The 25,133-nt window shown below is 50.1% G+C and overlaps 1 protein-coding gene across 1 annotated transcript in view; it reads right to left on the bottom strand.

The window, feature by feature from the left end:
- The window catches only part of PIGS (phosphatidylinositol glycan anchor biosynthesis class S), a 45,814-nt gene extending 22,013 nt beyond the window's left edge, over positions 1-23,801 (bottom strand). The window contains exons 1-5 of the mRNA XM_069761234.1: positions 23,748-23,801; positions 23,535-23,674; positions 20,677-20,788; positions 17,783-17,872; positions 8,118-8,209 (exon numbers count right to left, since the gene is read on the bottom strand). Of these exons, the coding sequence (XP_069617335.1) occupies positions 8,118-8,209; positions 17,783-17,872; positions 20,677-20,788; positions 23,535-23,674; positions 23,748-23,778 (465 nt within the window). The 5' untranslated portion in view covers positions 23,779-23,801. The remainder of the gene's footprint in view (positions 1-8,117; positions 8,210-17,782; positions 17,873-20,676; positions 20,789-23,534; positions 23,675-23,747) is intronic.
- Between the last annotated feature and the right edge of the window lie 1,332 nt (positions 23,802-25,133).

Raw genomic sequence — 25,133 nt, 5'->3', positions numbered from 1 at the left:
GAACAGTCCTAGAACACAGAACAGCGAAAACTAACATGGGAGGGAGCTGTGTCCCCCAATGGAGGCTCTGAGAAACAGATTTTACGGTAAGGAACCAAAAATCCTGTTTTCTCTATCGCTATCATTGGGGGACACAGGAACCATGGGACGTCCAAAAGCAGTCCCTATGGTGGGAAAAACAGACTTCCATCAGGTCAGAGGACTCACCAGTGCCACCTGCAAGATCCTTCTGCCTAGGCTGGCGTCCACCGAAGAATAGGTATGGACCTTGTAAAATTTGGCGAACGTGTGGATGGAAGACCAGGTTGCCGCTTTGCAAAGCTGTAGGGCGGAAGCCCTGTGGTGCACCGCCCAGGAGGCACCGACTGCCCGGGTAGAGTGAGCCTTAATCCCGGGAGTGGGTACTCTGTTCTTGACCCAGTAAGCCTCCAAAATTGCCGTTCTGATCCAGCGAGCAATAGTCGCCTTGGAAGCCGGCAGACCTCTACGCGTGCCATCAGGAATGACGAAAAGAGAATCCATCTTCCGGAAGGCGGCCATTCTAGTCAGGTAGATCCTCACTGCCCTGACGAGGTCCAGCTTGTTCAACCATCACTCCAGAGGATAGGTCGGAGCTGGACAAAAGGAAGGTAGAACAATGTCCTCGTTGAGGTGGAAGGTGGAAACCACCTTAGGAAGGAAGGCCGAGGCCTGAGGACCACCTTGTCCTGGTGGATGACCAAGAAAGGAGGTCGGCAAGAAAGGGCCGCCAACTTGGAGACGTGGCGGATAGAAGTGATGGCCACAAGAAAGGCCACCTTCCAAGATAGAAGTGACAGGGAAACCTCCCTGTGAGGCTCAAAGGGGGCACCCCTCAGAGCGTCCAGCACAAGATTCAAATCTCATGAATCCACCGGGGCCCTGTACGGAGGGACAGCGTGGGCTACTCCTTGAAGAAAGGTTTTAACCTGTGGCCGAGAAGATAACGTCTTCTGAAAAAGGATGGAGAACGCAGAAACCTGGCCCTTTAGGGAACTAAGAGCAAGGCCCGAATCCAGTCCTGCCTGCAGGAAGGCCAAAATGGAAAGCAGGAAAAAGGACATGGGTGAAATGTTGTTGGACTCGCACCAACGGAAGTAAGACTTCCAGGTACGATAGTAGATCCTGGAAGACGAAGGCTCCCTAGCCTGGATCATAGTGTGAATCACCCGGTCCGAAAGGCCGGACGCTCTTAGAAGTGCGGTCTCAACAGCCACACCGTTAAACTGAGCAACCGAGAATTCGGGTGGCAGATCGGGTGTGTCTGGAAGGCGCCAGGGGGTGTCCGCGAGAAGGTTGATGATCTCCGAAAACCAAGATCTCCTGGGCCAATCCGGGGCGATGAGAATGACCGGCACCCCTTCCGCCTTGATCTTTTTCAACAGCTTGAGAAGCAATGGAAGGGGTGGGAAAAGATAGGGCAGCGCGAACTGCAATCAAGGAATGGCCAGAGCGTCAACGCCCACTGCGAGAGGGTCGCGCAATCTGGAGACGAACAGAGGAACCTTCCTGTTCATTCGGGATGCCGTGAGGTCCACATCCAGAGTCCCCCATCGAAGCCAAATCTGATAGAAGACCTCCTGATGCAAGGACCATTCCCCTGCCGCGAGGCCCTCGTGGCTGAGGAAGTCGGCGGCCCAATTGTCCACACCAGGGATATGCATCGAGGATATCACCGAAACCGTTGGCTTTACCCAGAGGAGGATCTTGGATACCTCGGCAAGGGCCAAGGAGCTCCGAGTTCCCCCCTGATGGTTGACCTAAGCCACAGCCGTGGCATTGTCCGTCTGAATTCGGATTGGTAGGCCCCTGAGAATCCTTTCTCAGTGACGAAGGGACAGAAAAATGGCCCGAATCTCGAGGACATTGATCGGCAGAGTTGACTCCTGCGCCGACCAACGACCTTGAACAGTCAGGTGACGAAACCCCGCACCCCAGCCGAGCAGGCTGGCGTCCGTCGTCACCACTTGCCAGTGAAATGGAAGGAAGGACCTGCCCTGAGAGAAGAGAGGTGACGTCAGCCACCAGTTGAGAGACCGTTTGACCCGGAGAGAGTCGGATCGGACGATCCAGGGAGAAGACAGACCTGTCCCACTGAGACAGAATGGCTTGCTGAAGAGGTCGCGAATGAAATTGGGCGAAGGGAATCGCTTACAATGTTGCTACCATCCTCCCCAAAACCTTCATGGCCGATCGGAAGGAGGGAGGCCGAGGACCCTGGAGCAAGCGTTTTTCCCGACACAGGATGGATCTCTTGTCTTTGGGAAGGAAGACTTTGGCCTGACGAGTGTGGAAGAGCATGCCCAGAAAGACGATGCGCTGAGAAGGAATAAGGCAGGACTTCTTCCGGTTCACCAGCCACCCGAAGCGGGCTAGGGTGTCGAGAACGATGGACAGACTTTCGTGAGCCTGGGAAAAGGACGGAGCCTTGATGAGAATGTCGTCGAGGTATGGAAACCGAACCAGACCTCTGACCCTCAAGATGGCCATCAGCGCAGCCATGAAAACCCTGGGAGCAGATGCAAGACCGAACGGGCAGGGCGATGAACTGAAAGTGTTCCTGGAGCACAGCAAAGCGCAGGAATCAGTGATGTCCCGAGAATATCGGAACATGGAGGTAGGCGTCCTGAATATCTATGGCACACAGAAATTCCTGAGCCTCCATGGAAGCAATTACTGAACGAAGGGATTCCATCCTGAAGTGATTCAGACGAACTCTTCTGTTCAGCAATTTGAGGTCCAGAATGGGACGGACCTTGCCATCTTTTTTCGGCACCACAAAAAGGTTTGAATAGAAACCTGTGAACCGTTCTTTTTCTGGGACGGGAGCAATCACCGCGGCTTTGAGGAGAGAAGCGATGGCTGGGAAGAAACCCGGAATTAGAGCGGGGTCTCTTGGAGGTCGGGATTCGAAAAAACGATCCCGAGGTAGTGAAACAAACTATTTTGTATCCCGAGGATACAACTTCCCTGACCCATGGGTCCTCTATTGAGGAGATCCAGACGTCCCTGAAGAGGAGATGGCCGCCCAGCCTGGGTAGAGAACTGGGGTCTTGTCGCGAGTCATGCGGAAGTGGATCTTCCGGTCCTGGACCTGGAAGATCTACCCTGGGAGTAGCGGGGACGCCAAGAAGGAGTGAGTCTAAAGGATACCGACTTCTTCTCTTGACGTGCCTGTGGCCTCTGTTGCTGCTGGGAAAAGGAGTTTGACGCCACGAAGCAACGAAAGTGCCGAAATGACCGAAATTGCCGTCTTGGAGGAGGGCGACAAGGTTTGGCCTGGGGAAGAAGAGAGCTTGTGCCCCCGGTGGCGTCCTTAATGATTTGGTCCAGCTTAGAACCAAAGAGACGTGAACCTTGAAAAGGCAGGCTGGTAAGCAACTTTTTAGAAGACAAATCCGCCTGCCAGGCCTTGAGCTAAACGGTCTGGCGGATGGCAACAGCATTGCTGGACGCCTGAGCCGCACAAGAGGCGGCATCCAGGAAGGCGGAGACCAGGTATTCACTCGCATGAGAAATCTGGTCGGCAAGCTCCACCAGCTGTCCGGGTGGAGCCCCGTCCAGGATTCCCCGACGGAGATGTTTGACCCATTTGGATATGGATTTTGAAACCCAAGTGGAAGCAAAGGCTGGGCATAGAGTAGCTGCAGCCGCTTCAAAGGCTGATTTCGCAAAGGATTCTATAACCCTATTGTTAGAATCCTTTAGAGATGCTCCACCGGACAGTGGGAGGACCGTGTTGGTGGATAGCCTGAGAGCGGCCTTTTTTAGAAGTAGACATTTTGAAGGGTCCCTGAAGAAAATGGGGACAGGGGAGCAGAGGGGAGTGTCAGTCTGCAGTGCAGAGCTACTCACAGCAGACGAAGCAGCTCCAGATGGAAGAAGCTGCCCAGCTCGTAGATTGTCCCGCAGGGAAGATGGCCTTTCAGGTCGGAGGGATGCGACTTCTGCAGCAAACCGGTCAAGGGGACCTGGGGCACGTAATTATCCGGGAAGCAGATGCGGACGCCAGGCTGTGCGCCGAGAAGGGCGTGCGTAGCGCTGAAATATAACTTTGCAGAGCACAGAGAGAGAGAGAGAGCCAAGGGACGTGCGTTGGCATCGGGAGCACCAAGATGGCGCCGATGGGCGGAGCACGCCAAGGGATGCTGGTCAGGCGGGAGAAAAGCCCGCCCGAGGAAAAGGGGAAGAGCGGAGACGCATCGCCGGAAGTAGGCCCCGGGAGAAGCCGGGGCCTAAATTAGAGACCAGTGACCGCTGGAGAGTGCCGTATGCCAGGTGCTGGGAGCGTGCGGTTCGGGAAAAAACGGCACGGCAGCCGACAAACCGCCATGCCAGACAGAAAGAGCGCGGCCGCAGGGAAGGCAGCGTGGCTGCCTGAAAGGCCGCCGCGCAGGACGAGAGATGTGGCGGCAGAAGCACAGCGTGGCTGCCAGAAGGCCACCGCGCAGGGAGGAAAAGAGCACGGCCGCAGGCGGAGATCCCTGCCCTCTCCTGGGTCCACCTGCTGAGGTAGCTTGATGGCGACCGCCGGATAGTTGCCGCGGCGTAAGAAATGAGGGAAAACGCCAAACAAAAAAGGAAATCCCAAGGGAACCCCCCATAACTACCCCGGGTTTCAGGAGGGATTCTAGGAGTAGGGATACTCACCTAAACATCCCACGTCGTCCTTACTAACCTCAAACCTTATGGGGAAGGTATTAGACGTCCAGGGAGCTGTGATGGACGTCCTCGTCTCCGCAACCGACAGGCTCTGGTGGGCGAGTGGGTGGGGGACGGAGCTAGGACCGGACTTCTATGCACGCTTGTGTGCTAGGATCATGGTCCTGCTGAGGGATCTATGAGGATACGGGGTGGCAGTACACGCCGTACTCATAGTCCGATTGTGGGAGTACAGGTGTGACTGTTCACCCTGTATCCCTCCAGAAAACCTGAAAGAAAACAACGCACATTGAGATAGATAAGGGTCTAATGAAAGACCTGTGTCCAACTCCTACTGACACTAAGCTAAACTGAAGAGTATAATGCCAGTCGGTGGGGTGTACACTGCAAAGGAGGAGCTAACCTTTTTATTTGCATAGTGTCAGCCTCCAAGTGGCAGCAGCATACATAGGCAATAGAGAAATGGCTTTTTTTTTCCCTACAGGAAACCATAGCCTCAATTGACTAGGCGTTAGGCGAGTATTTTTGTTTATCATTTTCTGTTTTTTACAGGAGATGATGGCTTCAATGGAATGGGCATTAGGTGAGCATAACTGTGTTTGTTATTTTTAAATAGAAAAGTAAAAACTGTGTGTCTTTTTATTTCAAATAAAAGAACTTTATTCTTGCTGTGTTTTTATTTACAACATAACTATAGGATTAGTAATAAGCCATGGGTTTGATGTCACCGGACAATACAAAGGTGATATTAACCCCACAGATATGAACCCCACTTGCCACCACCCCAGTGCAGCCAGGCAAAGTGCCAGAATTGACGCATCTAATAGAAGCACCTTTTCTGGGGAAGCTGTGAGCTGCTATTTTTAGGTCCCCTACCGGCCTGAGAATACCAGCTCCAAAGGTCTGCTTTAGCTTGGCTGGTTGTCAAAAAATGGGGGGGATCCTCAAGCTCGTGGGTCATTTTTAATACCGGTTTTCTTGTTTTTAGTAAAATAACTGGGAAAAAAAAAAGTTTAGAGATCTGGTGTCACGAAAAGGAATTGTATATATTATATCCGGTCACCCAGCTATAGTGAAAATACTGCAGTCAACAAATTGTCAGCCCCTTTAGGGGGTCTGGAATAGGGGATGGGTTCTCTCTTATGCCACTTTATTGTACACGCTCGGTATTCACTGACAACTTTATTAAATGGGGGCCGATTGAGGGGAAATGCATCATTGCTTTACAAGAGTTTTTTATGGTTTAAGAAAAAAAAGTATCTACTTTTTAGCATATCAGAACCAACCTCTGAACTTTTCTAACAAAGATGGTAGCAGGAACAATGTGAAGACCGACAAACTTACTAAAATTTTAAGCCAGATATTAGCAAATTATAGCATTTACGCCTTAAGGATCAGGTCTATTTTGGCCTTAATGTCAACATATTTTATTTTGCATTATGTTCATGGTCTCATTCCTGGAGACACAACTTGTGTATTTTTTCATCATCGTAGCTGTACAATGGCTTATGTTCTTTTCCCAGGGACACCATTTTTGCTGCACAAAAAAGGTGTGAACTTTATTTTGCGAGTCAGCACTATTAAGCCAATACCAAATGTATGTAGTTTTCTGTGTGTTTTACTACTTTTATACAATAAACTTGTTTTTTTGCATAACAAGATGCAAACTGCACTAGTACCATTTGTTTTTGTTTAGGTACAAATTACATTTTGATCACTTTATTACATTTTTTTATTGCGTTTTCCATGATGCAATTACACTTATATCCGATTGGAAATGTTATTTTTAAGTTTTCAAACTTTTACAAAGAAAATCAATTTCTCACAAGTATTTTTTGCATCATATTCTGAAAATCATAACTTTTCAATTTTTCTGAATACAGATCACTATGAAGACTTGTTTTTTTTCGTAACTATACTTTAAGTGGCGCAGAGTGAACAAAAATGTTAATTCTGGCACAGACTTATTTATTTAGTTTATCATTCATGGTGCGGGAAAATCGTGGCATATTTATTGTACTGGATGAAATACACTTTTTGACACCAGATGTGTTTTTAGGCATACATTTTTTATTAAATTAAACAATGCTTAATTCAGAAAATTAGGTATTTTCTTGTACACACAAAATTACATACAATACCTATTAGTCCTACAAGAGGACTGGATAAAGCATCCTATCATCTGATGCTTTTCTCCAGCCACTGGGCTCGATGTGCGAGGTGACGGGATGTGGTTAAGAATAAAATCACTTGTGTATTCCCACTCTCACTACTGTGACTTTCATCCCTCATGATCACTCGCTGCACGGAGTACCCCCCACTGTGGCCGTATCGCAATAATACATCTGCATCTTTCAACACAGATTTTCATTATCGAGATGAGCAGCTGATAAACTACCAAGGAATTTATTTACTATGATGTGACCAATTCTTGCGTAACAGGGTACAGCAGACGCTGACCCCCGTGCCGCTCTGTGTGGACACTACAATGTGCAAAAACGCAAAGTGGCCGCTGCCCAGCGTGCCCTATGTAGGTTTACTCTGCTGAGTGTCACTTCATTCATCCCACAAAAGCATCACCAGCATTAGGGAAACAGAATGATTAACAAAGCAAAACTAATCATTCTGTCTGTGTTGAACTATCTGTTATATGCCCACATTTGCAGTCAGGGTCGGCATTAGGGGCAGGTAGACTAAGTATCTACCTAGGGCCCATGCTCCCCCAGCCAGCGGCATGTTGCTAATACCGGCACACCACGCAACTGCTATGGGGCCTGGAGACAGCGCAGCCCCTTACACACACACACACCTTCCACATTCAACTGTATCAGCATCATAGATGCCTATAGAGTTGAAAGCAATGATGGAGGAGAGTGTCAGATGATGCTCCCTGCCCCATCATTCCCCTCTACCGCAGAAGGTGTACGCGCACAATGCGATATATCCGGAGCTGCACTATACTATCTGGAGGACTATGGTGAGTGTATTATACTATATGGAGGGCTATGTGGCTCCACTTTATCTAGAATCATCACCGTTTGCAGTGAATATTCAGGAAGGTGAAGCATTACACTGACAGCTGGGAGCCGTGTAATACCAGGACATAGCAATGCTCCTCCAGCTATAGACTGACCCCACTCCCAGCAAGGGGCCGCCCACAAAGTCAGAGGCCGCCCAACCCCCATGCCGGCCAGAGGCCGCCCAACCCCCATGCCGGCCAGAGGCCGCCCAACCCCCATGCCGGCCAGAGGCCGCCCAACCCCCATGCCGGCCAGAGGCCGCCCAACCCCCATGCCGGCCAGAGGCCGCCCGCCCCTACCAGCTAGAGGTCACATGTCTCCATCCCAGCGGCTGCCCCTCCTTCCAGCCAGGGTCCGCACTTTTATCAGACGTCTGTAGAAAGCAGTTTTGCTCAGTTTGTACCGTATGGACATTACCTGAGGAAAAAGCTGTGCAGACTCTGGTATAATAACTATGGACAGAGATCCCTGGATTCCTTTGCTTTGTTGTTGGAGAGCTCGATCTGCCTCTGTAAAACAAGATGAACAAGTAAGAGTCTGAACAAGGAAAAGATCACACTTACGAGGAAATCGGACGAGTGCAATCTGATAAAAATAAAGAAAATCGGATTGCAATCAGCCCAGTGTTACTCTATGGGGCAGCTCATGTCTACGATTATTTTTTCATACTGATTCAGCATACAAAAACAATGGCAGGATGATGCGAATGACTGCGAGAATCAGATCGTATGCACCTGTATAAGTCAATGTTCGTGTGAAACATCGCGCGATCATAGACTTATACGGATGCACATCGGATGTCACCCGAGTGCAGTGTGATTCCCACGGACGCCAGCAATGGAGGAGATGGAGAAATAAGGATTTTTGTGTACTCACCGTAAAATCCTTTTCTCCGAGCCATTCATTGGGGGACACAGAGCGTGGATGTATGCTGCTGCCACTAGGAGACTGACACTAAGTGATACAAAGAAAGTTAGCTCCTCGCCTGCAGTATACACCTTCCTGCTGGCTCTCAGCTAACCAGTTCGGTGCAAAAGCAGGAGATGAATAACAACATATGAGAGTATAGCATGTCAAATTACAAAACAAGCACAAGCTAATATCAGGGTGGGAGCTGTGTCCCCCAATGATTGGCTCAGAGAAAAGGATTTTAGGTGAGTACACAGAAATCCCTATTTCTCCTTCGCCTCATTGGGGGACACAGACCATGGGACGTCCCAAAGCAGTCCCTCGGTGGTGACAACATCAGATTAGGCCCTGTGTAACCGCTACTTACAAGTGCACCACCGCGGCCTGCAGAGTCCGCCTGCCCAGACTCACATCTGTGGAAGTCTGGGAATTATAGTGCTTCAAGAATGCATGCGGACTGGATGAACCCGCAAGCTTGCAGGCGTGCTGTGCAGACGCCTGGTGCCTAGAACCCAAGAAACCTCGATAGACAAGGATATAGATGTCAGCCTAACACGGAAGGACTCCTGGATGGTGTAACGAATCCACCAGGCTAACGTGGCCGATGAAACTGCTAAACCCTTCCTGTAACCATCAGGAAGCCTTTTTCTCACTGTCAGGAAGCCCAAATAAAGCCTCCAACCTTCGAAAGAACGCCGGCCTAGAGACGTACCTACTCAGAGCACTCACTTCGTCCAGAATATGGGGAACCCATTCTGTTTTGTGGACTTGTGCCGAAAGAGATGAGGGAAGAACCATGCCCTAACAGTGGCAATACAATACCACCTTGGTAACAAGGGATGGGGATGGCCTGAGGACAACCTTGCCTTGAAGGTAATAAGGGAAAAAACGTCTGAAAGAAAGAGTCGTCAGGATGACGAGATCGCAGAGAAAAAAAGGCGAAAATTCCCTGATAGTAAAGTCTGTCCGGATCAAAAGGAGTCTACTGTAAGACTCCCAGGACCATTAAGGTCCCAAAGGTCTAACAGTATGCGATAGGAAAGAACCACATGTGAAAACTACCTGCAAGGAAGTCCCTATTTGCAGTTTTGTTGCAATAAGACGGAAAAATACTAGTTCCGCAAACGAAAAAAACCTGACGTGGTCAGTGCAGATCTCCCAGGATCACTGGGGCCCTTCCTGCTTCCAAAAGGCTCTCGGAAGTAGTGGAAGAGGGGTGAAGGAAACTGGTACCATGGAAGAACCAGAGAATGTACTGCAATGGCTTCTGGATCTCGAGGCAACACCATGAACAAGAGTACATTGGCGTTCAGTCTGGTCACCATCCGACCTACATCTGGAGTGCTCCAGAGAAGGCAGATCTGATGGAAGACTTACGGGTGAAGTTCCCATTCACTTGAGGCGGGACCCTGACGGTGTCTGCCATCCAGAGTTCTACTCCTGGGATGTGTAGTGCCGAGATCACCTGAATGATAGATCACGGCCCATCAGATTATGTGAGGTACCTCGACCATGACCCCTGACCGTGGGTACCTGATAGATGATTGACGCATGGCACAGCCGTGGCATTGTCCGATTGAATTCGGATGGGGTGACGCGCCAGAAGGCAGTGGATCTGCTGTAGAATTAGCCGTACCATTTGGATCCCCAGAACAATGATCAGGAGAAGAGGACTGGCATCAGTAGTCACTAATAACCATTGAACCGGGAGAAAGGATCTCTCCTGGATGAGGAAGGAGCTCAGAGACTACCCTCTGAAAGCCTGATTGACCTGCAGAAAATGAGACGAGCGAAGGAAACAACTTCCATTGTTGTCACCATTTTCCCTCTGAACCTTCCGAGCAAATCGAATGGAATGAAGGGATGAGTGAGTTTAAGGGCCACGGCCTTGTCTCAAGTGAGAATTACTGACCTTCTGGAAGTGTCCAGGATCATCCTCAAAAAGGCTATCTGCTGGGTTGGAAATGAGGAAAAACTTGTCTAAAATTAGCTGCCAGCCCAGGTGAGAAAGGGTATCGCAAGAGATATAGACGACTCAGCACAGTCCAGGAAGAGCAGCTAAAAAGTCGACCAGATAGGGCAGGACGACCATGCCTCTAGGGTGCAAGAGGAACATGACAGCCGCCATAACTCCTGCGAACACTCTGCCGAAGGACAAGGTTGTGATTTGAAAATGCTGTTCGCGAATGGAAAAGCAGAGGAATTTTTGAAGATTTGAAGAGGGAAAAAATAGGAATGTGAAGGTAAACATCCAGAATGTCTGTGGATGCCAGAAACTCCACCTTTTCCCACTGAAGTAGTGGCTGAGCGGAGGAACTCCATCCGAAGAAGGGGGACCTTGTCAAGCTTGGTAGAAGTTTGAGGTCTAGGATCGGTCTTACTTTTCGGTCCCTTTTTTGGAACCAAGATCCCTTAGATCTAGACCGTCCTGGTCCACTCATCCACTGCTGGTTGGGTCTATAGGAAACATGCGATCCTTTGTTCCTGCGTGGGAAACGCTCCCAACTTCTCACCGAATAACCGATCACCTTGGTAAGGGAGTGATGCCAGAGGCTTTTTGAACGCAGAGTATGCTTCCATTCTCTGAGTTATAAAGTCCTTCTGAGTGTAATGGCATTTGCTGCTGACAGCGCAGTGCAAATAGCCGCATCCGAGAGGCGTGAAGCAGCTAGTCTCCCACTTAAGAAATTTGATTGACCAGCTGTACTGTCTTCGGGAGAAGGTTACTGTTGTGAATCAAGGAAGTTAAGGTCTCCGACCAGGAGACAATTGCTGTAGCAACCCATGCGGCGGCTAAGGAAGGGTAGAGCGCTGAACCTGAGGCCGCAAGATGGAACTAACCAGGTTTGCTATCTGACAGTCTGTTGTATTTTTAATTGATAACCCATCAGGCAGGGATACTGGAAGGTATACCACAAGAAGTTCTACCCGGTAATATGCCAAGTGGCAGAATGCGTGGCTGCATCCAGCAGGTCAGGAAAAGTCGTCTCTTACTATCGCCGCTCTCTTTTGACGGTGCGAAGTTAAAATGATGAACCCTCAATCCACCATCCTTTTAACAGGGAAGTGGAGAGGGATCGTCCGCCTTCTTGCATCATCTGCTAAATAGTGGTGACGCAGAGGGGGATGTTCAGACGCCAAAAAGGGTGCCTCTGTACATCCACAGAGTTCAGGTCACTGGGTGGACAGGGCTGGTTGTCTGGCGTTAGGCCTGGCTGCAGAAGAGGATACATGGAGGCGACACTCCGTGTGCTCGTCTATTGATGGTGTGGGGAGGTCGGTGCCCATTAAAAAGACCTATCGCCCCTAAGGCCTCTTTCACACTTCCGTCTTTTAGGGGCCGTTGCAATGCGTCGTTCTGTGCAAAAAACGCATCCTGCAAAGTTGCCCGCAGGATGCGTTTTTTGCACATAGACTTGTATTACTGGGGCATCGCGACGTATGGACACACGTTCCATACGTCGTGCACTGGATGCGTCAGTATTTGGCGGACCTTCGTAGCGAAAAAATGTTCAAGGGAACGTTTTTTCGTACGTCGGGTCCTGCAACTCTTACCGCGCATGTGCGGCCGGAACTCCGCCCCCTCCTCCCTAGGACTATACAGTGGGCAGCGGACGCGTTGAAACACTGCGTCCGTTGCACAGAATTTTCACAATGTCCGTCGGTACGTCATGCCGACGCTTAGCGACGGCCCCGTACCAACGGAAGTGTGAAAGAAGCCTAAGAATCAGACCAGGCATGGCATCCCACGTGCTAGGGGGGTATACGTGGGGACACCCCACGTGTTTGCATATTGGCTGAAAAAAAGATACCTCGCTTGCAGAAGCTTCTGTCCAGTGGATCGCTTATCCGGACGCTCCCTGTCTGGGTGAATGGCAAATGCTCTGCTGGGAGCTTAGTCTCCTTATGAGGGACACTGCGTTATCTAGACTAGAACCGAAGTCCTCGTCAATCTACAGAGATTGGTTTATGATATAAATAGGCAAATCCATCCTGTTCTGAAGTTCTGGTGAGTCCAGAACCAAGGCAATATCCGATCCATATTCAGAGACTTGTTCTCAGCAAATCATTGGTGAGGAATCAGGAAATGAAACTTCCGTTTTCTAGACGCCTGTACGTTTCTAGAATACTTGCGGCCCCTGCTAGCTGAAGGCTCGCATAAAAGAGAGGGACCATCTATATCGGTCCTGCAAGCACTCTGAGCCACAGAGAGTTCACGGAGGGATTCAATGTCTTGGTCAGAGAAGCCATGGGTTGCGGCAGTGACAAAGTCCACTCAGGGAACTAGGTACTCTGGGATAACCCGGGGACGGCGGCGGAGGGCTCCTGAGCTCATTTAGGGTGACCAGTTTCGGACAGGTCATGTGCCTTTAAGACAGGGAATATTGACCATGAGCCTTTAAGACCAGGGGATACTGGTTATGTGCCTTTAAAATGAGGTAATACTGGTCATGTGCCTTTCAAACTAGGGAATATTGTTCATGTGCCTTTAAGATTAGGACATACTGGTCATGTTCCTTTAAGACCAAGGAATGCAGGTCATGTGCCTTTAAGACCAGGGAATGCTAGTCATGCGCCTTTAAAACCAGGGAATGCTGGTCATGCACCTTTAAGACCAGGGAGTACTGGTCATGCACCTTTAAGACCAGGGAATACTGGTCATGTGTCTTTAAGATCAGGAATACTGGTCGTGTTCCTTTAAGATCAGGAATACTGGTCGTGTTCCTTTAAGACTAGGGAATACTGGTCGTGTGCCTTTAAGCACAGGGGGAAGATGCAGAGGGGGAGAGCAGTACTTTCTTACCCGGTGCCCCTTCTGTGCAAAACCATCACCCCTGTGACTTCCATGAATAGGCCCAAGCCGGGGCCTAAGTTTCTGCAGCCGGCGGGAGCAATACCAGGGGTAGAACAGAGGGGCGTTGCCGAGAGAAGTGAGCGTTCCCGTGCCAAGGAAGAGGTGGGCAGAACCACCTTAGCGCGCCATAGTGCAGGTGCGGCTTCCAGGATGCGGCCTACATATCGGCCGAAGCCGGGGGCTAAATTTTTGCAGCCGGCCGGAGCGTTACCTCAGGGAGGTGGGCCACAGGGAAGCTGAGGCTGCCTGTCAGCATGTGAATATCCCACTGCAGAGGCCATCGCTGACTGAATCCACTCATCATCGGTGCACGTCCCGGCATGGAGCCGCCGCGATGACTGGGTTTTAGCGCTGAGGAAAGCGCACGCACTCTAATGTTCTGCTGCAGGTGCAGTGTGGACGGTGCAGGGATAAACCTCAATCCACCATCCCTTTGTTAAGTCGGTGGAGAGGAACTGTCCGCCTCCTTGAGCCATCCGCTTTCACAGTGGTGGGACAGCGGAGGCTGCTCGGACGCCATAGAGAGGGGCCTCTGTACATCCACGGAGTTCAGTCCCCGGATGGACAGGGCCAGTTGTCCGGCATTAGGCCTGGCTGGGGAAGAGGGTACGTGGAGGTGACACTCCATGTGCTCGTCTGTTCAGGGTGCGGGGAGATCGGTGCCCTTGAAGGGACCCATCGCCCCTAAGAATCAGCTCAGGCGTGGCACATCGCAGGAGAGGGTACGGAGAGGCGACAATCTCTGTGCTCGCCTGTTGATGGTTCGGGGAGATCGGAGCCTTGAAAGGCTCCGTCGCACCTTCGTTGTTAAAAGTAAAATCAAAATTGTAAAAGGTAAAAATAAAATAATAAAGAGTTTTGGGTCTGAATAGCAGACCCGTCCGTGTGCCTCCTACGGACACTAAGAACTGGTTAGCTGAGAGGAGGGTGTACACTGCAGAGGAAGAGAGAACTTTCTCTGTATCACTTACTGTCAGCCTCCTGGTGGCAGCAGCATACACCATGGGCTGTGTCCCCAATGAGGCGAAGGAGAAATGACTTCCACCATCTCCTCCTCACCTGTGATTCTCTGATGCGAGAGGATCGGGGCACAGATCACTGACACTCCGATCACGCTCCCAGCAGAGCAGGAGCCGGGGGCCATTAGCATCTCGCATCTGACGGCTTACACTGGGGTGTCTCTGGCCTAAACCTTCTATTATGATGATAGAGAATGCCTCCATAACTGGATAGTAGAATAAATAGAAAATGTCATACATAGGTACTTTCTCTAGAAAAAGGAAGGACGTCAAAACAAAAACCAGACCCCATGATAGATAGTGGGGCCCTTCAGGTCCCGTTGTTTTTTTTGCCATGTGACAAATTATCACAGCACTGGATTTACACCAAACCTAAATGGTTCTCACACACACGAAAAAAAGCGTATTGATCCCCAGCAACATTATTTCTGGGGGGGTTCCAGCATGTTGCCTCTTTTTTGAGAGAAGCGATTGGTAGAGTTTCGCCCTATGGACCTTACTGGCTACTCCATACAATAGCCCAATAAATCAGAAAATTGACGTTCTGAAGAATCTTTGCGCTCATCATAGACAATCATATTGTATGGGCTCATATCACCTAGCAGGGAACACGGATATTCAATACAACACCATAAAGCGCAGCTTACAAACCTACATGTGTCGCCCTCTAGTGTCACATACAGGAAATGAGACACTATTGTCAGGTACAAAACCACAAAGGCGCAGACAACCTAGCTCTAAAGCTAAGATGTTAGAGAATGACCAAGCATCCAGCACTCCGCCAGTCCCCTAAAAATGGTTAACATTCCTACCGCCTACAGGTGCCAATTTGGTTTTTATTTGACTGCACAATTATTCATCAGGTAGTAGCATCTATTTTAGTAAATCCTTGAATTTCCAATTAAAGGGAACCTGTCACCCCGAAATTCGCGGGTGAGGTAAGCCCACCGGCATCAGGGGCTTATCTACAGCATTCTGTAATGCTGTAGATAAGCCCCCGATGTTACCTGAAAGAGGAGAAAAAGACGTTATATTATACTCACCCAGGGGCGGTCCCGCTGCTGGTCAGGTCGGATGGGCGTCTCTGGTCCGCTGCGGCGTCCCCCATCTTCATTACAAGACGTCCTCTTCTGATCTTCAGCCACGGCTCCGGCGCAGGCGTACTTTGCTCTGCCCTGTTGAGGGCAGACAAAGTACTGCAGTGCGCAGGCGCCGGGCCTCTCTGACCTTTCCGGCGCCTGCGCACTGCAGTACTATCCTCTGCCCTCAACAGGCCAGAGCAAAGTACGCCTGCGCCGGAGCCGTGGCTGAAGATCAGAAGAGGACGTCATGGAAAGAAGATAGGAGGCGCCGCAGCGGACCAGAGACGCCCATCCGACCTGACCAGCAGCGGGACCGCCCCTGGGTGAGTATAATATAACGTCTTTTTCTCCTTTTTCAGGTAACATCGGGGGCTTATCTACAGCATTACAGAATGCTGCAGATAAGCCCCTGATGCCGGTGGGATTACCTCACCCGCGATTTTCGGGGTGACAGGTTCCCTTTAAATACCAATGCCGGGTCATCTTTTCTTAGAACCCTACTGACAATTGTTGGATGCCATGTTGCAATGTGACCAGGCTGACATTAAAGGGAATCTGTCACCCCCAAAATCGAGGGTGAGGTAAGCCCACCGGCATCTGTGGCTTATCCGCAGCATTCTGTAATGCTGTAGATAAGCCCCCGATGTATCCTAAAAGATGAGAAAAAGAGGTTAGATTATACTCACCCAGGGGCGGTCCGATGCTGGTCCGGCGCCTCCTATCTTCATCAGATGACGTCCTCTTCTTTTCTTCCTACCGCGGCTGCTGCGCAGGCGTACTGATTTGCTCTGTTGAGGGCAGAGCAAACTACTGCAGTGCGCAGGTGCTGGGCCTCTCTGACCTTTCCTGGCGCCTGCGCACTGCAGTACTCTGCTCTCAACAGGGCAGAAAAAGTACGCCTGCGTCGGAGCCGCAGCGTGAAGACAAGAAGAAGCTGTCATTGTAAGAAGATGGGAGGCCCCGAACCGGACCGCGACACCCATTGCACCGGACCGCCTGCCCAGGTAAGTATAATCTAACCTTTTTTTCTCATCTTTCAGGATACATCGGGGGCTTATCTACCACATTACAGAATGCAGTAGATTAGCCCCTGATGCCGGTGGGCTTAGCTTCCCGTTCATTTTGGGGGTGACAGGTTCCCTTTAACCACTGGGTGTTGGCACCTCATTCACACATCGCAGATTTGGATGAGTTGTGTCTTATAAATAAGTCAAAACGAGGAATGGATCCGAACCACAGGGGTAATAAAATAGAAAGATCTGTATTCACTCATGATTTTGGTTTTAAAATACTGATGCATTGTGTGTATGAAGCCTTACAATTAATGTCCTGATAAAAGTCCCCTAATAACCTGAAGGATTTTGCACAGGACTTTAACCTAGCTTTCAGCAAAATGAATCAGTCTGTAAAGTTTCTGTACCATAATGCACTGCTACTTAGGAACTTCTTCTACAGCTCCCATTTAAATGGCTTGTCGGGCCTATGGCTACAAGTGAGCGGTCACTCTGTGTGGCTTCAGACTTGTGAATCCTCACATTGCATGCACTGCAAGGGTTCCCTGTGTCAGCAGCAGGAGAGGGCGGTCATGTTACCACAATTATGTGATTTCCATACTTCTGGCCACATTCCAACTAGATGTCCCCGGAATCACTCAATAAACTTGCATTGAGCGAGGCTGCGCACTTCTTGTCGGCACGTGACCACAAGGGTTTCCCAATGCTGGCAGCTGGAGCGGGCGGTCATGTGAACACAAGCATGTGATTTCCATACTTCCAGCCACAATTCGACTAGACATGCCCGTCCTCGCTCCCTCACTTGCATTTAGCGAAGCTGCACACGTCTTGTCGGCAGGTGACCACATATATGCAAATCGCATACCAGAAGCTCCTGGCACCCGAGAATCCTCACAACATGCACAATGTAAGGATTCACCAGTCTGGTGTCACAGAGTGACTGCAGAATAGCAGCTTAAGACCAGACAACCCCTTTAATCCTTGCTCCTATACATTCCCAGAGACATCAGGTGCTTCATGGTGAGAAAACCTCCTGGAGCCTAAAAACCAGTCAGCAACATTGGCGATGGCTATATGTTCCCTGTGTGGTCTGTGCCTTGTAATACGGTGCTCCTCCTCACGTGTGGCCATAGCTGGCACATATGGAAAGTATTTATCCTCTATTGCTCTACAGCAGAAAAAATAAACTAAAACTGTCTTATACCTGACAAGCTTGGCAACGACATAATCTCGTCCTCCTCGTAGGTCGTCCTTCTGTATCTGAACTCATAGCGGCAATTAAAAGTGGTGTGAGCTGCAATTAAAAGTGGTGTGAGTGGTGTGCTCAGTAGCCTCTTTCAAAGTGCCGTACATTTTTATTTCTCCATCAAACGTAGTTGTATGAGCTCTTGACATTTTTAATTATTTTTTAAGTACCGTAATATGCTAACTTTAATATACAGCCATAAAAGGAATGTGTCAGTAAGATCAACCCTCGTAAGCCATCCATAGGGGCATGTACTGTAGGTCATAGGAAGCTGAAGAAAATGATAGACTGACATTTGTGACCCGTCCAATTCCACAGAAATCCACATTTTTCTTATAAGCAAATGAGCTGTTACAGACTGTGGGGAGGACAATGATCTTGAGAATCTGCCTCCAGAGATTATTCTATATGTAAGGACAAGTAACTAACACAGGACAGTAGAACTGACCTTTGTCTCCTTATAAACACATTTGCTGCAGCTCTCACAGCTCTGCTGTACTGCATCCTGTGAGCTGGAAGCTGAGAGGCACCTGATGTGTCAGGTATAATCACACACAGCTCTGCAGTGAGATCAGGAGTAGTGATGAGCGAATATACTCGTTACTCGAGATTTCCCCAGCACGCTCAGGTGTCCTCCGAGTGTTTTTTATTGCTCGGAGATTTAGTTTTCCTTGCCTCAGCTGAATGATTTACAGATACTAGCCAGCATAAGTACATGTGGGGGTTGCCTGGTTGCTAGGGAATCCCCACATGTACTTATGCTGGCTAACAGATGTAAATCATTCAGCTGCGGCGATAAAAACTACTAAAACTCCGAGCACTTACAAATACTCGGAGCACACCCAAGCGTGCTCGGGAAGTCTCGAGTAACGAGTATATTCGCTCATCACTAATCAGGAGACTTCACACAACCCCTCTTTTTACAATAATCTCTGGAGGCAAATTCTCAGGGAGATCAGTTTCCGGCCTATATCTCTTAACAGCTCACTTACATATAAGAAAAACATGGATTTCTCTGGAAGAAGACATCGGATCACAGATATCAGCATATCATTTTATTCAGCTTCCTATGACCTACATGCTCATATGGACGGCTTAGGAGGGTTGATCCTACTGACACATTCCCTTTAATTCCTCATTTACCATAATACATACGTTATTTAAAAAAAAAAACACAAGAATGGTGACAGAGAAATCATGACTTCATATCAAAGTCAAAGATTCCTAACAGAGTTATCAGACAGATGGTAACTGTGTGCGAACATGTTTGGATAAGGTGTTATCTGAGCATGCTCGTGTGGTGACTGTCTTTGGCGTGCTCGACTACTATGTTCAAGTCACTGTGGCTGCAAGTCTTCAGCCACAACACATGCAAGGAATGCCTGGCTGTTTGGCAATCCCTGCATGTGATGCGGCTGTTGAACTGCCACGAGACATGCAGTCATGACGACTCGAACATAGAGCATCTTCGGCGTGCTTAAACACCGTAAGCACACGAGCATGCTCTGATATCAGCTTATCCGTGCATGCTCGCTCATCACTAGTGGTAACTTATTAGGGGTTTCTAAGATCAATATAAATCTCTGCACTCATTCTATGTTACTGCAGTTTGCTAAATCCTGATAGTGCGCAATTACCACACCATCAGGATGCCCCTCTATCCCAGCTCGAGAAGGTGGTCACGTCAGTACGTATGTTATCTGTACGGTTGCGTTATGTCTAGATTCTCATCGTGTTGTATTGAGGGAAGTGGATGAGAAGATAATCGGTATGCGACGGAGCAGGAAAGTGGAATCCTGATTGTATGCAGTGTACACACTGTCAGCTGTGGGCAATCGGCAGCCACATAGAGTAACTGTAGAAATGTATGTGGAGCCTGTGAAACTGCTTTTCTGATCAGTGGAGGTCTGACTGCTGGGAACGCCACCCTTCATAAGAACAGCGCTCATGAGTCTCCATGCTTCCTCCATTGTACACATTTTCTCAATTGTCTATAGGACTGACAGAAGCCAAGTGTTGCACTCTGCTATCTCTGACTTGCCCATAGAGAACCAATGGAGTGATGGCTGCGTGTGCCTATTGGAGCATTTCTGAGACTCATTATTTAAGCTATTATTTATAACACTTTAGTACAGTAAGCCCCAGGCTGCCATAGCAGCCCATCAGCACCCTGCAAATGCATCCTCCCTCTGTTTAATTGTCTAAATCTTGCGGTCGTGATTGACTGCAGCAAGTGGAAGGTTGATCAAAAGTAACTCTTCTGGGCTGCTGCAGCGGGACCCACCTGTGTATTACAGCAGGCTCAGCTCCTGTGCCCGCACCAACTACTGAACTAAACATCCATGGATGGCAGCAAAATTCTTATTTTTGTACAGTGGAGAACACTTTACTGACTGGTAAGAATGGACGGCCGCTAACTAATGGGAACTAGACAATCCTACGTGTCCTTGTGCATTTCAACCACTGGTTCCAGACTGGCTGCTATTAGGACCATGGATCTGCAGACGAGTTTATGTGGGTCCAAATATATTCTAAGGGCTTTACAGGACACAACATCAATGGCTGAACCCAAGAACAGGATACCAATGTGTAACCGAAGAGGCCCAGAAACAGAGCAGAGAAAAAAGACCCAGCACAGCGCCATCCATGGGATTGCCAGGTACTGCAGCTCAGCCCCTAACAAGTAAACACTGCAGACACCACTATAAAGGGAGCTCAGTCTGCTCTTTTTGGGGTCGGCACCCACATACTAGTAATACATTACACTAGGAAGGGGCCGTCAATAAGATTTCCTGAGAAGAGAAGATTAGCAGCACAAACGTTTGACTGACGCCCCAGAATGAAATACTCACAGTTCAGTACGGTCTCCTTTTCCTTGATATCTGATGCTGGGATTCTCCTTTGTTGCTCGGCCGTCAATGTTCCCTTAGAAAAGATGACTTCTACAGGGACAGTGAGCTGCAGCTGAAACATGGATATTGGGGTAAGTGACAGTAGAAGATGTCCGGATTATGTGCACAGCAACCTGCCGCTCCCAGTCCCCAAATAATAATTAAAGGGCTTCATCACTACACTGCTGGTGCTGACCGACCCCTGGGATAGGGGCTATCAGTATTACATGGGTGAGGGTCCAACAATATTAATGTCTCCACTGATCAGCGGTGGTAATCTGTACAGTCAGAACAGCACATCTCCCTACAGAGCTATCTGGTGGAATGGCAGCTCAGCTCCTAGTCACTACAATAGGGTCCAAGCTGCAGTAACCAGGGGCGGTTACTAAATAGGGTGTAGAGCCCACATATTCTGCTCAACACACTGTTTACATGTGGTGGGGACCCCGCCAATCTGACATTTTTCACCCATCTATCTCAAAGTAGTGAACAACTCCTTTAATGAATTTAGTGGATAGGAATGCGGCTTGCATGGAGGAAGGGGTCTGGTCGGACCCCTGGGATGTTTTCCACCCCCCTACACCAAGAGGCAGAATCCTGCACAACCATCAGCTGTGCTCCAGTATATGGGGCTGTAATGTCCTACAACAGGCGGACTGTCAGGGTACCGAAGTGGACGCCGGATCGGGGTAATGCATATCTTTATGCGCAACTCTATTAAAGAGCTGTGTCCTGACTTCTGAAGATGAGGCCACACATACATTCATATAGCTTGTATTACGGCAGCTACATAGAACACAAATGCCCAGCCACCAATTTCTTCTGTTTTACTTAAAAGGAAATCAGTCATCAGGTTTTTGCTAGAGCAGCTTGATGTAGGGATAGAGACCCTGATTCCAGCGATGTCACTTACTGGGCTGTTTGTTGTCATTTTGATACAATCAGTTTTCTCTGCTGCAAATCTTCCAGTTCTCTAAACGCTGATCCCTGTGTAATCCTGCCCACATCATCGATTGGCAGCTTTATGAGCACACTGTGCATAGGCAGAAAGCTGCCAATCAATTGTGGAGACGTGGTAATACAGAGCAGGAGGACTACATGACAGGAGACAACTAGTCCTGCTGATAGAACACTGACTTTGAAAACTGATTGTATCAAAATGACAACAAACAGCCCAGTAAGTGACACATCACTGGAATCAGAGTACATTAAAATGAATAGGAGTTATGGAACTAGTGAAGAAAGTGAGCTACTCTGTTCGTGTAACTACCGGACGGAGGGGCACAGGTATCCAGAGGTGCAGGACTGGGACCCCCAAGGTCCTACTCTAATGGCCGGTCACTGTGCTATCCGGCACCTATTCCTGCGCCTAGAACACCGATGCCGGTGGATTGGGGGGGGGCACTCCCATCATACGCCGGATGATTACAGTATAGTGACCCTGTAAGACTGGGACTGCACAGGCGAGACGGGCACAGATGGCCATGTCATCGCCACAGACGCCCATGTCACCGCCACACACGCCCATGTCACAGCCACACACGCCCATGTCACCGCCACAGACGCCCATGTCACCGCCACACACGCCCATGTCACCGCCACACACGCCCATGTCACCGCCACACACGCCCATGTCACCGCCACACACGCCCATGTCACCGCCACAGACGGCCATGTCACCGCCACAGACGGCCATGTCACCGCCACAGACGGCCATGTCACCGCCACAGACGGCCATGTCACCGCCACACACGCCCATGTCACCGCCACAGACGCCCATGTCACCGCCACAGACGGCCATGTCACCGCCACAGACGGCCATGTCACCGCCACAGACGGCCATGTCACCGCCACAGACGGCCATGTCACCGCCACAGACGGCCATGTCACCGCCACACACGCCCATGTCACCGCCACAGACGGCCATGTCACCGCCACAGACGGCCATGTCACCGCCACACACGCCCATGTCACCGCCACACACGCCCATGTCACCGCCACACACGCCCATGTCACCGCCACACACGCCCATGTCACCGCCACACACGCCCATGTCACCGCCACACACGGCCATGTCACCGCCACACACGCCCATGTCACCGCCACACACGGCCATGTCACCGCCACACACGCCCATGTCACCGCCACAGACGGCCATGTCACCGCCACACACGCCCATGTCACCGCCACACACGCCCATGTCACCGCCACACACGCCCATGTCACCGCCACACACGCCCATGTCACCGCCACACACGCCCATGTCACCGCCACACACGGCCATGTCACCGCCACACACGCCCATGTCACCGCCACACACGGCCATGTCACCGCCACACACGGCCATGTCACCGCCACAGACGGCCATGTCACCGCCACACACGCCCATGTCACCGCCACAGACGGCCATGTCACCGCCACACACGCCCATGTCACCGCCACACACGCCCATGTCACCGCCACACACGCCCATGTCACCGCCACACACGCCCATGTCACCGCCACACACGCCCATGTCACCGCCACACACGCCCATGTCACCGCCACACACGCCCATGTCACCGCCACAGACGGCCATGTCACCGCCACACACGCCCATGTCACCGCCACACACGCCCAAGTCACCGCCACAGACGGCCATGTCTTCACCACATGTGATTGGGTCACCATACAACCAGCAAGGCACAATGAAGCGCTAGTTCTGGCTCCTCACTGCTCTGTCCTATTTGCTGGCACAGAACCAATGTGGACACCATAGTGCGGTATTATGCATGCAGTGTGTACGGCGCCATACTCCCGCACTGCCAGCTGCTGCTCACCCGCAGGAGGCCCAGCTGCCTGATGTCGGCGTAGGGCAGGGAGGCTCGGTACGTCTCCGTAGTCTTCCACCAGAGCGGCAGTCCGAGCACAGCGGCCATCAGGGCTATGGCGAGCGCGGCCCTCTTCCCGCGGGAGGCCTCTGTGGAGCAGACATGGAGCGGGGATTATCCTCCAGCCACCCATCCATTCATTCCCATGTAATCGTCACTCACCCAGCACAGCCGCCGTCATGGGAGCCGCCATGTTTACTTCCGGCAGACAACGGCAGAGTCACGTGTCCTCTAGTGACTACACACCTCGGAGACGGACTGGCGGCCATTTTTCTGTAGCCCAATCCTTGTTTAGGTTAGTGAAGAAGAGCAGGTGACATGTCTGCACACAGGGCGACAGGTGGAAGATATGAGATCATTCTCTCTCGACAAGAAACATGGGAACTGTCAGAAGTCGCAGGTGTGCAGATGCAGGCGCAGCAGCTCCCTACAGAAGGATCATTATACATCAGTGACAGATCCTGGAAACATTCAGCCCAACATGTCAGGAAGATGAGCAGCTGCCTGATACCTGTCCGTCACCGCTGCGAGGAAAGCATGGACTTTAAGGCAATGTTCACACTTTGCAGTTTTGCGGCAGTTTTTATGTAAACTTTAAGGCTACTTTCACACTAGCGTCGTGTGATCGAAGTCGCAATGTGTAGTTTTGGAGAAAAAAACGCATCCTGCAAAGTTGCCCACAGGATGCGTTTTTTCTCCATAGACTTGCATTAGCGACGCTTTGCCACACGTCGCATCCGTCATGCGACGGATGCATCCTGTTTTTGGCGGCCGCGACGCACAAAAAACGTTCCATGTAACTTTTTTTGTGCGTTGGGTCCGCCATTTTTGACCGCGTATGCGTGGCCGAAACTCCGCCCCCTCCTCCCCGAAACTCACAATGGGCAGCAGATGCGTTGCAAAACTGCATCCGCTGCCCACGTTGTGCTAATCACACTGTCCGTCGGGCCGACGGTTTGCGGCGGCCCGTACCGACGGACTAGTGTGAAAGTAGCCTAAGCTGCTTACAAAAAGCAGGTTTTGCTTAGTTTTTGCTGCGGTTTTGTCAGGGTACATTGGTCTCTTGTGCATGCTTATAGCGTTTAGTGCATAAAAAATAATCTGATTCTACTTCATCAGGGTTTAGCACCAAAATCGCAGCAAAATCTGGTACCTGCATCTTTTTGCTTAGTTTCTGCACTATTTATTGCTTTAAGTGGATGAAAAACACTGAAACAAGTGACATGCTGCGGCTCTTTGACAAAACAGGAAAAAAAAAAAAAAAAACCAAGCTGGGTGCATGAGAATTCTGAAATCTTGTTGACTGCTGGGACTGTGAAACGTAGCTGAAAATTTCCATTAAAAAAAAGCAGCAAAAAAATCTAGAACATTTTAACACTGATTGTGGCACACACCCATTGGTGTTGGATTGCCTCTGTTATTTTTAGTTTCTGGTGGAGTGGGTTGTGTTTATTCTTGCCCCGCTGCGCCTGCGGACTTCCTTACCTGGTCGGGTGGTTTGCGATCACATGGGGCCCCCATGATCTCTCTCCTCCTACCGCATGTGTT

This window comes from Ranitomeya imitator, chromosome 3 (assembly GCF_032444005.1).
Source record: "Ranitomeya imitator isolate aRanImi1 chromosome 3, aRanImi1.pri, whole genome shotgun sequence".
Classification (NCBI taxonomy): Eukaryota; Metazoa; Chordata; class Amphibia; order Anura; family Dendrobatidae; genus Ranitomeya; species Ranitomeya imitator.
This window is presented reverse-complemented; position numbering and strand designations above follow the sequence as displayed.